This window comes from Cebus imitator, unplaced genomic scaffold (assembly GCF_001604975.1).
Source record: "Cebus imitator isolate Cc_AM_T3 unplaced genomic scaffold, Cebus_imitator-1.0 Scaffold112, whole genome shotgun sequence".
NCBI lineage: Eukaryota > Metazoa > Chordata > Mammalia > Primates > Cebidae > Cebus > Cebus imitator.
Window position 1 is genome coordinate 1880921 of NW_016107427.1, and position 14751 is coordinate 1895671.

Here is a 14751-nt window from a genome sequence, read left to right on the forward strand (position 1 = left end):
GAACAGCAAAGCCTTGACCCTGAAAGACCTCACCTCGGCCCTGCCCTTAGGAGTGACTAGAAACCAGCCTTGAGCTGATTGGTCACAGAGCACTGGGGGTGGCTTTGGTCTCTGGAGCGCCGGCTGGCCGGGCAGAGGCCTGCAGCTTGGGCTGAATGGCTCCGCACAGAGAGAGGGATGGGCGCACACTTAGGTACAGGCTGCCTGAAAACCCATGACAGGAAAAGTGGAGGTGAGATGCTGCCGCCCGGGAGCCAGGGCGCGTGCTCTGCAGCTGCGATTCCGGAGATGTGGGCAAGCCAACCACCCTGCCAGAGCCACAGCCTTCTCCACGTTGCTGCCAGCGCTCTCTGCTCTAACAAAAGAGCTCCAGGGAGAGACGCAGCCAACCAGGCTCCGTGGAAGCCGCCACACGTGGCAGGCACACAGCGCTCCCATACGCAGGTGGTTCACCAGGTCCTCAGCCCTCACCAGTCAGGTCAGCAGACACAGAACTGAGCTCACCAGAGATAGGCTTCGGGGTGATGCGGTTCCCAGGACACGTGCTGACGGAACCTAGGGAAAGGTGGCATGAGCCTGGCTTCTCCGTGCAAGGCATCCACAAGCTGCGCTTCTCCGTCCACAGAGAGCTGCGTGCGGCTCGGCCACAGGACACAAGATTCGATGCTGATGTCACATGCTGCTTCATCTCGGGCACGGGCCACGGGAGACGCTGTGGACTACAGAGCCGCTCAGATGCCGCCCACGTCACCCAGGTCGTGAGATAAGGCAGCATGTGCCAGCAGCACCCCACGGCGCTGAGGTTCTCTTCACCCCCCCCTTCTGGGTGAATGCAAGCTGAAATGCACCGCAGGACAGGCCATTTGGGGAAAAGTGAAGTGGGAAGCATCCATCTCACTCTGTACACAAAAATAAAGTCCTGATGGATTAAATATGATAAAAGGCACTGCCGAAGCACCGCAGAGAACACAGAAGGGCCACAAAATACACAGAAAACACAGAATCTGCTACAGATACTTTAAGCCTCCGCAGAGAAAAAAATAACGTGAACAAATTCAAAAGAACTACCAATGAGGGGGAGCCATCTGCAGTTAACAAAAGAGATTGCTTCCTTCCTACACAGCTTTTCCAAACCAATAAAAAGCAGAAAAGAAAAACAGGAAAAGGCACACACAGGCAGCTCACAGCGATGAAGGCTGAACGGAGCCTTGCAGATGAAGAGCTGCACATTTTGCAAACCAGGCAATGCTGCCCGGGGTCTGCCTCGGCAGATGCCCCATCCGCATGCTCCACAGGCACAGGCTAGGGACGGAGGCAGACATGGTGCTGCTCCCGGCAGAGTCTGCAGAAGGCAGCCTGGCAAAGCCTGTGAAGCACTGGACATTCATCAGGTTGGATCAGCAACTCTGCTGCCATGGTTCGATCTACAAATCTCTTTACTCACATTCACAAGGACCGCCCATGAGGGCGCTCCCTATAGAGTTGGGTACACCGGACAACAAAACTTCAGCAGCTATGGAGAGCGGCAGTGACACAAGACTGCCCCAGGACGCAGCCCAGGGAAGCGGCAAGGGCAGACGCACACTCACTTGTGAAAAAACACAGGGGGCTGTGCCTGTGGTTCCAGCTGCTCAGGAGGCCAAAGTGGGAGGACTACCTGAGCCCAGGAGATCGAAGCTGAAGTGAGCCCAGATTGTACCACTGCACTCCAGCCTGGGTGACAGAGCAAGGCACTGACTCACCAAAGAAAAAAAAAGGAGAGGAGCAGAGAGAACAAGACATCTGCGGCGGGGAGGCCGTCACCCAACAGTAGTTTGCATTGAGTTTTTCACAATGTCTTTCTTGTGCCACTTTGTACAATGCCACCAAAAGGCCGTTCCACAGGAATAAGCCAGAGAAGGCACAGCTTTCCCCGGGAGCACTGGTGGGCGAGCATCCGAGGGGTGCACGCACCCAGCACGGGAACAGCTGGAGGAAGCGGCAGGAGCACAGGGCCGGGGAGCTGGGCAGTGGGAGGGCCAGATTCCCTTCTCTCTCTCTCTGCTTTCCAAGTTTTCTTCCTTCTTTATGCCACACATTTGTCATTAGGTGTCCATTTTAAAGAAAAACTCAAAGACATTTTTAAAAATTGGTGACAAATTGTCCTGGTCAAAGACAGCACCCTGGAACAAAACTGATCAACGACACAACACCCCCAGCAGCACACTTTCTAAAACTCATGCAACCACAGTTCATTTCTAAAAATGCCTGTCGGTGAAAACCCTCTTTCCCTAATGAATTCTTAGATGCCCCAAACAGTTCTGTAAGTCAAAAGGACAGACTTAAAGCCTGGGCAACATAGCGAAACCCCGTCTCTACAAAACATACAAAAATTAGCCGGGTGTGGAGGTGCGCGCCTGTAGCCCCAGATACTCTGGAGGCTGACAAAGGGGAATCACTTCAGCCCGGAGGCTGCAGTGAGCTGAGATCATGCCACTGCACTCCAGCCTGGGAAACAGAATGAGACCCTGTTTCAAAACAAACAAAAAAGGACAGACTTCAAACTCTTACAACTGACTTCGAATACAAAGACACTGGTCTGGCTGAGGCTATGGCAGTGGAGCTGTCTTCCTGCAGATGTCCACCCCTTCCCTTCCCACCCCATGGCCCAGGAGGGGATGAGCAGCGGCCAGGGAGGACAGCAGCAAAGGGTTGGACCCCACACGCCCAGGCCCAGGCGAAGGCCTCTCTGCCGCACACCCTCTGGACAGCAGAGGGTGCCCAGCCCACTGACTGTCCTGGCAGCCCCCAGCCCTCCACCCAGACAGGAGTAACTCCCACCTGCCCTTCTCCGGCCCTCCCCTCCTGCCACTGCTGACCAGCCCATCTCCATGGCCTTCAGCCCAATCTCAGGAGGGACAGGGCCCTTCCAGAGAACAAGGAGCACCACAGATCACAGGGATGGGGGGACATTTCCACTGCTGGTCCCTGTGCCCACCTCTGCTGTTCTGAGGAATGGCAAATAGCTCACCTCATCTCCCTTCTCCCACGACCTGAGGGTGGACATTCAAAACCACAGACAAACCTGCCGATGGCCAGAGTTCTCAAAGTGCCACGTCGGACAGACCCCACCCTCCAGGCAACACCATCCGCCCCAGGCAGGGGCTCAACATTGCCCCCGAGAGAAGGCAGCCCTAAGAGCATCGGAGTCAGCACAGAACGCTCGGGCCCCTCTGCTCCTCTCAGCAACCCACTGACCCGAAGAGGCGGAGTCCCACGGGATGTGGCCTTGCAAGCAAGTATCATGGAGCTGATACAGATCAGAAATGTGGGCTCCAAACCCCACAGGAGTCTCTCCACGCCCACCCCAATGTCAGCTCACCCCACAGGGAACCTCCAGAGCCCATACCAGAGCAGGGCTGACGGCAGATGCTGCAGGTGCTCTAAGAGCAGCATGGCTTCTTGCTGTCCTGTGAGCTCCCAGCCAGGGTCACAAGGTGAGAGAAACATCTAACAGGCCTAAGAATGGAGAAGCAAGAAACAGATCCCCACTGTCCCCATACACAGCATGGTTGGGTATGCAGGAAATGCCAAAGGAGCGACAGCTATTGGGACTGAGGGTTTCAGCAAGGCCTTGGGGTGCAGCCAAGGTTTGCAGTGAGGAGGTACCGGCAGCACCACAGGGAAGAGCAGTCGTAGCCAAGAGCGCTTGGGGTTGGCACTTGCTACCCAGGGACAATGAGGCACAGAGCACCAAGGTCACGCTACTGAGCAGAGGAACCCAGACTGCGGGCCAGAGGCACTCTTGGCCTTCTGTAGCCTCACCCAGCCTGTGTCTTAGGGATCTACCCAAACCAACCTGTCCCACTTGGAAAGGAGTGATCCCCAGAGAACTGCTTCAGTCCCAAGTCTACACAGGACAGACTCCCGAGGTGTGGACTGCCAGGGATGGTGCCCGGGAGCGGCTGTGCGGCTCACCTACAGGCGTCCTGCGCTGGGAGACACTGCTGGCGCAACTCCTGGTGGGTTCGCTGCTTCGGGGGCCCCATCTAGGGAATCTCACAGGACAGCCTCCACGACCAGCCTACAACTTGGACCCGCACATCAGAAAACCACAGTGCCCAGGACTCAGCTGCCCACGGGTCCTGCCCACAGGCCCTACCCACAGCTGCATAGGGTCTCTCAATGTGACAGGCTGGCCACGCGCCCTCAGGGGGAAAGGACAGGCCTGTCGCAGGGAGGGCACTTGCTGCACCTCCCATTAGGAGCGGTGTCCGAGGGTGAACCAGGAGAGCCCACTGCACAGGCTCGGCTTGGGCCTTGCCAGGCAGGGTTTGGAAAACACACCAGGTGGGATGCCCTGGAAAAGGCTGCCAGAGGCAGGGCCCTGGGACCTCCTAGGCTAGGCTAAGGCCTGCAAGTCAGAATGACTGCCACGCCCTGAATACAGCAGCACCCGGGGTCCCAGCAGTTCCCTGCTCACCCCTAAGTTTCCATTTGAAACCGCTCCACCACCCTCCCACCCTAGCTCTCAATGGGCGTGCAGACAGCCTCAGCAGGACGCCACAGCCAGGCCCCACCAACAGAACACGCCAAGAACCTTAAATAGCTCCAGCCACCAGCGCCAGGTTTAGAAATAGCAACCCACATGCTCAGACACCGCCCTGCTGTCTCCCAGGCAAGAGGGCACCCGGAGCACATGACACGGACACCCACGCAGCAGCCCCCCAAACAAGGGAGGGCCCCACAGGGCCACATGATCCCACTGTCCAGCCGGCCAGAAGACCTCTGCTGGCCACAGCACCCCCCATGAGAGGATGGTCCTGAAGCAGCTGGGTTCAGACCTGCAGGGGAGAAGGAGGGCAGCCCCTGGGAACCTCCAGGCCAGGCCCAAGGTGATCAGGCCACAGGCTCTGGTGTGAAAGTTCCAGAAACTACTTAAACATCACCCCTGACAGGAGACAGCTCTGATGACGAGGAGTCACTCCCTGTGTGGCCAGGGAAGCTGCTGATCACTGTCTGGGAAATGGAAAATGGCAGTGGCCGAGCTTCCTGGGCGAGCAGGGGTGCGAGTGGCGCAAGCCCAAGATGGTGGCTCAGGGACTGTGGCTAGTCGGTGAGATCCAGACCTGCACTGCCCACAGCAACCACACACGGCCACCAAAGCCCACCTGGACCAAGAGCAGCAAGAGCCCCTGAAGACCCTGCTAGCTAATGCAAGGCCTTTTCCCGACGCCTGCCCGGTAAGTGATCGCACCTGCAGCAGGCCTGGGTGAGAACACGTGAGGGCAAGAGGGTGCCACATGGCGTGCTTGGGCGGCTCTGGGGGCAGGGCCCGGCCTTTCTCTCCCAACGTTGCTTATTTGTCTCTTCTGCGATGTGTGCAGACACACTGCTTTTTCAATTAGGAAATGTTGTTTTCTTCAAAAGTAATTTTAGGTAAAGGTGGATCCCTAACTTTCACGTCTCAGCCACAGGCACAATGGTGAGTGGGGCAGAGTTGGGGAGGGGGCAGAGTAGGGAAGTGGCACAGTGGGGGAGGAGGGCAGAATGGGGTAGAGGGATAGAGTGGGGTAGGGGGCAGAGTAGATGAGGGGGACAGAGTGGGGAAGGCGGCCGAGTTGGGGAGGGGGCAGAGTGCAGGAGGAGGGCAGAGTGGGGGAGGGGGCAGAGTGGGCGAGGGGGCAGAGTGGGGGAGGGAGCAGAGTGGGGGAGGGGACAGAGGGGGGAGGGGCAGAGTGGGCAAAGACAATGCCATTCACCCTGTGCATTGAGGACTCAGCCCCTGGATCTAGATGGTAGAGCTGGGACTTGAACAGGATGGGTGAGGCACCACATCCACAGCCTGTCCCTCTGCTTCCCCCACAGCCACACATGACTACTCTCCCTGCACGACGCCTCGAGGTGGATGGCTGTGGGCTTCAGCATCACCAGCAGATGGGAACCTCCTCTGCAACCCGGATGGCACCAGCTGTGGTCTCATCTCAAGCTGAGTGAACAGGACCCAGGCCATGGGACATAGGCACAGGAGAGACTGGCCGGGCCCAGGGGAATCTTCTCCTGTGTGTTCTGCTGCTGCTGCGTGTTTAAACCACTTTTAAGGCCTATAAATCCAACCATTAATCCGATGAAGGTTTAGCCTTCTGCGCCATGCCCACGACACGTGTCCAGTCACCTCCACGTGCTCCAGGATGGGGACCAGGTGGGGTCACCATGATCCTCAGGCACAGGTGCCATGAACACCTGCCTGGGACAGTCTCAGTGCTCAAAGTTCCACAAGGATAAACTCACAGCAGTTCTACAGCAGCCCCCCGACATCCTCCCTTTCGCAGATGAAGGAGCTGATCTCGGAAACCCCGAGGACGCCAGCAAGGAGGTGAAGGAGGACAGAACCCCAGATGCCCTGGCTGGCTCCTGACTCCCTCTAAGACAGGCAGAAACAGCAGCATGTCTGGTCCAAGGCAAACACCTCAGCATGGCACGATGTGACAACGTGACTGTGGGCCTGAGAAACGCCACCAACAGGGCCACGCCTCCAACTCCTGGTCTAGTGTCTCGATGACACATGGCTCACAGGGATGCCTGGCTTAAGCAACAAGTCACTGGGCTCCCAACACAGCAGTCGGCATGCAGGAGCACAGGTAAGGTGCCCCGCTCCAGCCACCGCACCGTGCAGCCGAGGCAGGGGACACACACGGAGGTGCACCCAGCCGAGGCCATCTGACCCCAAGCCTCACTGCCACGGAGCAGTCTCCACACAACCTCCCCATCCGCCTGCTCTTATTTTAATTTGGGAGTAGAGATAAGTAACATGTATGGTCTGCACAGTTCCTGTCATATCCCTGACTTCACAATTGTAGAAAGAGAGATACTCGATTATAGCAGAAAATGAACCCATTCTGTTCTCAGAGACAGCCAGCTGGGACTCAAGCCCAGAGGCACAGGCTGGGTGGGCAAAGCCTATTTCCTGCTATTTCCCAGTTATCTTAAATGAAATCCCAGAAGACAACCCTGCGACCCCAGAGTCTAAGGGACTTGAAGACCACCTTGCGACCCCAGAGTCTAAGGGACTCGAAGACCACCCTGTAAGCCCAGAGTCCAAGGGACTCTACTGCGTGATGAGGAGCTGAGACTTCCCAAGTCCCTGTTCTGCAAAGCAGGAGAGAGACTCTGCACCTCTAACTGGACTGTGCCACACCTGTGCTGACCTGAAAAGGACACGGCTCTGCTGCCCTCTGCTGGGCAGATCACCAGTGCAGAGGGATGGCTAGAAAGCCCAAGGTGGTGCCCTCCACCGCAGGTGCCAGGGGGCGAAGTGAGGTCTAAGCAGGTACAATCACCTGGGCAGCGCTCTGGGTTGATCAGGAGAGCCAGTCCTGCCCAAGGGCTGGGTGCAAGAGCTCTGGGTGTCCCTGCACCACAGCCTGGTGGCCTCGTCACCCAGTCTGACATGCCTGCAGACATGTTCACTGCCAGCAGCAGCAGGCCATCTACAGCGGGAGGCGTAGGCGGCGGTAGGAGCAGCTGTGGGAGGAGCCATGGCAGCAGTGGGTGCCCTGTGCCCGGCATCCAATAGCAGGCCTCTGCGGCTTCAGACGCTGCCATGCAGCAAGCTCTGGCCTGCTGCTGCTACAGGGAAGGTTCTGGGGAGTAGGCGGGGCTGGGACCTCGCTTTGGGGACCAGGACAGCAGTGTGGTTGCTGCACTCACCCTGCTGAGGGTGCTGGGTTCCTGGGCCTGTTGGGAAGGCTATGGTGCAGGGCCACAGGGCAGCATCCCTAGAGTCCCTAGGGTCCACCCCACATTGGTGACAGCCGGGCCCAGGGCCCACAGCCCATGATCCACTCCCAGAAGCAACCCCGTGGGCAGGACCACAAGCCATGTGAGGGGAGCCCGGGCAGCCCCTGAGCACCAGGGCTGCATGCTCCACAGAACCAGCAGGAGTAGGAGCAGGCAGCCCAAGGCAGGGCTGGAGACCCCGGCCTCTCTGTACTCTCCCCCACCTCACCCTTGCAGACTGGGCTCCCCCCCTTCCAACACCCTCTCCAATCACTCAGGCCCTGCCGCCTTGGCCCCCTCTAGACCTTGGGCACCAACAAGCTCTCGGAGGAAGCCAAGGCGGAGCTGAGGATGGCTTGGCGCTGGCCTGCAAGGTCCAGACCCCATGCTTGCTCTTACACACCCTTCACCTGACTCCAGTCTCCCTTGGAGGCATGGGATCAAGGCCAGTGGCATGAGCTGAGCGCAGCCTGCCAGGCCAAGTGGGCAAAATGAGCCCAGCGGCCCGAGCAAAGGTGCCACCGGCTACAGATATCTGGCCAGAAAAGCAACACTCCAAAATCTTGTAACACCACCGGCACCTCTCATGACCCCCAAGCCGGCCACGGTGCTATGAGCTCCCTCTCCGGCAATGGTGACCAGCCTCCCTCCGCCCTCTGCTCCAGGGGCCCCCAGCCCCACATGGCTCTGAGTCCACACCAGGCCTCGTCCCACTCTGCCTGTGTGTCTGGGCTTGAGTCCCAAGTGCCTGTCTGAAAACAGGTGGGCTCATTTTCTGCCATTTTCCGGTATGAAGGAACACAGAACTAGAAATCCAATTCTAAATGTGCTCCACGACCAGCACCCCGGGACCATGTGATGCCAAGGATTAGCACCATGCCCAAAGCTGAAGGATGCAGCCACCAATGGGCACCCGGCCGGCTGCCAGGCACTGGCGTTATACAGGCTCACTATGCCAGCTACAGCTGGCTGCACAGCAGGTGGCACTGAGTAGGGGGAGATGGGTGCTCACCCCGGCTTTGCCACAGGGCCCTTGCCACCCCCAGAGCAGGCACAGAGGAGCTCTAGCCCCTGACATGGGGTCCATGGGTGGCCACAACGCCTCTGCATGCACAGCCTGGCCCACAGCAAAGCTGAGCTCTGCTGGGGAGGTGCAGGGGTCTCAGAGAGCTGGGGCGGGGAGGGAACTCTGAGCCAGCCTCAGCCCTGACCCATGCCCTCCTTTTCCCGTGGGGTGCAGGGGGGTCTCAGGAAGCTGGGGCAAGGAGGTGACTTTAGGCCAGCCTCAGCCCTGCACCCATGCCCTCCTCCTCCCGTGGGGTACAGAGGTGTCTCAGAGAGCTGGGCTGGGTAGGGGACTGAGCCAGCCTCAGCCCTGCACCCATGGCCTCTTCCCAAGGCAGGAGACGAAGCCACAGCCAGCAGGCTGCAGAGCTCGGCGGGTCCCTCCCAGGATGCAGGGCCCACCTGTCATGGCAAGGCAGGCCCCAGGGCACAGGAACAGAACTGGGGGCAGATGTGGCTTCTGGGCCAGCTGGGATCCCAAGGGCTTGAAAGAAACATAGGAAAGATGCCATCAACTTGTTAGTCACAGGGAAAAACAAGCTCCACCACTTCCCACGGCCAGAGAGGGAGAGGAAGGGTGCAGATGGGCATGTGGGTGTCCACCGGGTGATGAGTCGCAGCCTGGACCCTCCCCTGAGCCACTCGGCTCCTTGGCCAGAGACACAGCATGCAGTGCTATTTCTGACTCAGCCCAGGGCAAGGATGAGGCATGTGGGAAGGTGGTGTCGCACTAATCTACGCAGACAGGCACCCACGGGCCGCCACCTCACCTCCACAGCCACGCGGGTCACTGAGAGGTGGCGGTCAAGTCACAGGATGCAGTATCTGTATGACATGGGCCTGCCCTGGGCCTAGGCCCCAGCACAAGCTGGAGGAGTGGGGGTGGGGACCTAGAGCACCAGCCAATCAGGAGCTGCGGTGACCACACCAAAAAAAATAACAAACCTGTTCCTGGAGAGAGAGGCATAAGGTGAGGAGGGGCCAAGATGCACAGGACCCACTGAGGCACCTGGATACCTTGGTGGCCCCAAGAAGAGGGGTTGGGGCCCCCAGACCAGGGCAAGCCCCTCCACCTGTGGAGCTGCTCCTCTGAGGGTCTGCAGGCCCCAGCCATGGAGCCAAGAACCCCTGCCACCCTGCCAAGCTGGCGCTTCACATCCCAGGGCAGGGGAAGTGGAGGCTTGTTCCTCTGCTTGAGCCCACTGTGAGGTCCGACGGTCCCCTTCATCCAGCCTGGGGCTCTTCAGTGCAGAGAAGCCACAGCAGGCGGTGGAAGGAATGTGCACGGGAACCCTGGGCTGAGAGCCACAGCCAGAGACAGCCGCTGGAGACCTTGCTCCAGGAGGGCTGTGATGGGGGCCTGGGTGACAAGCTCAGAACACCCCCCTCCACAGGACAGCCACCTAGAAAGCGCCTCAGGGACAACCTCCAAGGGACCATTTTGGAGGACCTTCTCCTGAATCCCTCAGGGGCACCAGGGCAGAAATCACAGTCACAGGCAGTGCATGAGGCCACTGGCTCCTGGCCAGAGCCACTAAGTGTAATCCCAGGCCAAGGCTCCTCCCCCGCACCCAAAACCCTGACCCTGCTCCGCGCTCAAATCATTTCCATCCTTGTGCCCCTCATAGTAGGCTATGGGAAACACGGCAAACACGAGCAGGGAGTGTCAGAACGGCCACACTAACGTCCAGTGTACCCAAGCTCAGGGCTGGGGAGCCCAGAACGGCCACGCTAACGTCCAGTGTACGCGAGCTCAGGGCTGAGGAGCCCAGAACGGCCACGCTAACGTCCGGTTAGTGTGCGCTTTTAAGGTTTTTATGCACAAATAACTATGTGAATTAAGAAAAAAAAATTCATTATCCAATGGATTCACAAAATTTTTTCAACTTATTATTCAATTATTTCAATAAAACATTTCTATGCTCTACTTTCATAACGTGGTTCTGAAATGTGAAATCAATCTTCAATACTGTAATGTTCAGGCTTCCACCCTCTCCCACCAGTGACTCTAAGTTAATGAGGTTTGAGCTTACAAAAAACAGAGGCCCGGGGTGGCTCAAAGGAGAGGCCACAGGGCTGCTCGGCGCGACCTCCGCCCAAGAGGCCAGATCTTGCTAAAGAGGAGTTTCCTGGTAGGCAAGAGGGGTCGTAAGGGTGACCTAAATTAGGCGGGGAAGCGGGGACGTGAGGGTCCGTGTAGCAGGTGACTTTAGGCACCAGATGAGCCACAGGGGTTTGAAGGGAGAGGGCTAAGAAAAGGCAGGGGAAAGAGGCCGCTGTGTGAAAGAGCTTGGAGAGGCTCAGGGCAGAGCCAGGTCAGTGAGACCCATGACTCCCCTCCCCTTGGGGGCAGCCTCAGAGGCCCTGTCGGCAGCCAGGGAGCGCATAGCTCAGGCAGACCACTCATGTCAACCCTTCCTGGCTGGAAGGCACAGCTCCTCTTTAAGTTAACTGGCCTGGTCGCATCACCAGGTCCTCCTTGGACAGAAGGTGCAGGAAACCAGCACTGGTTAAACGTGCCTGGATCCTTCCAGATGCACAGCAAAGCCCTCAGCATCTATGAGCTGTGTCTGTCGCCACTATGTGGACAACGAAACTAAGGGTCAGAGAGTGCCCCTGATCACACGACTTGTGCCCAAGGAATCAGGGCTGACACACCTCTGGGCAGGTGCGAAGCCCACCGTCGCCCGCCTTGCCGCCAGGCTGGCCTCGTTAACAGATGCAGAGCAGTCACCTCCACAGCCTTCACTGCACTGTTTCAAACGTTTCACATCAACTAACTCACCTCAACCTTGAAACTACCAGAACTTAGCAGGTGAATACTATTACCTTCTTTGACAGATGCAAAACCCTGGCCCAGAGCGATCAAATGTCCAGCCAGGGGCTACCGGGGTGAGGAGCAGAGCCCCGGAGCCCAGGCTCTTAACAGATGGCCCATCTTCACTGTCATGCGGTGCCTCAAGCTCTGCACCCACACACCAGGCCCTCTCCCTCCCCAGCCCGTGGCTCCCTGAGGCTATGAAGACATAAAAAGTATTCCTTGTGTCCCCCAACTCCTGTAGGTGAGTGAAGGAAGCTCTTTCCTGGATCTTTCCCTGCAGAGTGACTGGCCACCACCCTCCAGCCAGGGCAGCCAACACTGCTGGCGCTGACCACGGTGGCCTGGAACTCTCTGAAACACCTGACTCCGTAGGACAAGCAGGGGACTGTGTTCCCCGCTGCGCTCTGGACACTGGAGCAAGTGTGAGTTCCCAGACTCTCCCCGGCCAGGCTGCCGTGTGTGCTTCAGGGCTGCAAGGGGCACAAGCAAGAGACCAGGAAGGGAGGCTGTGCAAGCTCTGATGAAACTGACAGGACCCTGCCTGGGCTTCTGGATCTAAACCCTGAAGAGTTACCTGTACAAAGTGATAAAGAGCTTACCTTTGCAACACATAAAGCACTTGTTCAAGAAAAGTGATCGAAACTGCCCAAACAGACAGACAGATCATGAGAAAATCAGCACACACAGAGAAAACAGTTCAAACCCTGTTGGTCACCAAAGCAGCCCAAGCTCCTGTGGCTTCAATCTCCAGGCACAGTTTAGCCCATGCTGCTGCCAGGACCCAGGGCAGTTCCTGTGTAGCTGGGGAGACAAGATACAGCCCAGGGGCAAAACCACAGCTGCAATCTACTCTGGGGGATCACCCTGAGAAACAGCCAGGGGAACCCTTGCTCAAGGACAGTCAGGCACAGGTTAGCTGGAAAGTTGCAAAGACCTCAGCGTGTGAGTGAGTGATCCCAGATCTGCTGGGCATGAGCACGGCGACCCACACACTCCAGCCTGCCTCACCTCTCCTGACGGAAGTGACGCTCCTCACATCCAGCTCCAACCTCTGCACCAAGGCGCTGGGGTCTATCTTGGTCCTGGCAAAGATATTGGTGTCGACGAACGCCCAGTCCTAACGTCCCCAACAATAAAGGAAGGAAAGAAGAGGTGTGAGACTTGCTCTGTGGTTTCAGAGGGAAATTAAAGGTGAGGAGAAGATGGGAGACAAGAACCCAGATTCCCCAGCTTCTCTGCCCATGAGGACCTCAGGGAAATAACCCTCACCTCCCAGAGCACGAGCCTCCAGTCCCAGAGCTCCAGGGCAGACCTGCAAAGCCCAGGCCCACCTGCTCCCTGCCTTAAATCACCAGATGGGCTTCACTCCTGGTTCTTCAGGAGTCTGGATCAGTATCTCAAAAACCAAATTTCCTTCCCAACCATTTTGTCTTATTCTTTCTCCAACATTCTCCTGTGTCGCAGGAGAAACCCGAGCTGAGCAGATAAAGGACGTGCAGCTCGCAGGCTGCCAGCGCCTTCAGCGCCGACTGACTACATCCCACTGGAACCGCTCATCTCAGCGGCCTCTTTTCGAGTCTGCTTCTGAGCCACACTCATCCCTATGTGAAGATTTCAGATCCTCCAAGTCAGCTGCCAACCACACTGTGAGCAGACAGAAGCCCAGTCCCTGCTCCGTGCCGCCCGGCCCACTCAGGTGGAAGCCTCACTGATGTTGGCAGGGAAGGCAGCACCAACCACAACACAGGATTCTCAAGGGTGTCGGAGTACGCCACCCCAAAACATGTCACTTTGGCAAAGAATTATTTTGAGCTAAAGGCACTTAAAATATAGCAGGTGCCAAGAGGGCTCTTCAGCCCCTCCCTTTTTCCTGAAAGGAGATAAAAATCCCCACAAGGAAGATGCCCTCCTACACCAGAAGGAAAGTAACAATCTTATCATCAGGGACAGATCAGAGGAGCCAGGAGAACTCTGTACAGACACACCTGGTCACACGCCCACTCCCCTCCTGCAGCCTCTCAAGTGGTTTAGTTTTCTACAACTGCCTCTGTCAGCCTCTCACCCTCTCACAGAAGCACAAAGGTCCTCCCACTTCCTTGAGGCTGCATTTCCTTAGCAGGCTCCCATGTCACATAAAACTTCCGCAAATCTGTAAGCTTGTCTCCTGCTAATCTGTCTTACATGAGTCTGAATCTCAGGCTCAACCTAAAAACCCTGAAAGTGAAGGTAAAATATGGCCTCCCTCACATTAGAGGAAGAGACAGAAGGCAGCCAGGGTGCCAAGAGGGGCTGGGCTGGACTGCAGCTCCCCAGGCACCCTCACCCACAGCACCTGACGGAGAAGCCCTTGCTCTTGTCCCTATGTGGCAAGGACAGAAAGTCAGTACGTGGGAAAATATCAGACTTGCGGGGAAACAGTGCTGGAGACCACAGAAGCCTTCTTCACCTGGGCGGGCAGGTGGCTAAGGCAGTGCAGGTAGGCTGAGGTCTCACAGGCAAACAGGGATCAGGTGGGGACATGGGGTGGAGCGTGCAGCCTTCCAGATCATGAATGTATGGTGGCGTACAGCATACGACTGCTTTTCCCACCGTACCTGGGACGTTCTCCACAGCGGCACTTTACACCTCATTCATGCCTGTTTTTGGAGCTTAATATAAAAAATGCTGGTGTTACACCATTTGAATGTCTTTCAAGGATTACAATGCCATTATCTGATTAGATGCTGGAAATTCTGTCTATTCCATATTCAAGTTCAATAACTATATTTTCCAGATATAAAAGTTCTATCTCTTGCTTTTTTCTTCAAATTTGCCTAGTCTTTTTAAAGGCTTTTTGTTCATTTCTATGATTCCTGAATTATGTCTTCAACATTTTCAGGCTGGGCACGGTGGCTCACGCCTGTAATCCCAGCACTTTGGGAGGCTGAGGTGGGCAGATCATGAGGTCAAGAGATCGAAGGCTGGGCGCGGTGGCTCAAGCCTGTAATCCCAGCACTTTGGGAGGCCGAGGCGGGTGGATCACGAGGCCAAGAGATCGAGACCATCCTGGTCAATATGGTGAAACCCCGTCTCTACTAAAAATACAAAAAATTAGCTGGGCATGGTGG

General features: G+C 57.1%; 1 protein-coding gene across 6 annotated transcripts in view; it reads right to left on the reverse strand.

Annotated features, from left to right (window-relative positions):
* FAM207A (family with sequence similarity 207 member A) overlaps positions 1-14751 on the reverse strand; it is a 45188-nt gene that overhangs the window by 26989 nt on the left and 3448 nt on the right. For 2 of the 6 annotated variants that reach the window (XM_037742019.1, XM_017538629.2), the window contains exon 2: positions 12653-12761. The exons of 1 other annotated variant lie outside the window; for it this stretch is intronic. In XM_037742019.1, the coding sequence (XP_037597947.1) occupies positions 12653-12761 (109 nt within the window). Of the gene's footprint in view, positions 1-3361; positions 3381-3957; positions 3977-9225; positions 9245-12652; positions 12762-14751 lie in introns of those variants that run through there. 3 more of the 6 variants (XM_037742020.1, XM_017538631.2, XM_017538630.2) reach the window with 3 other exon arrangements.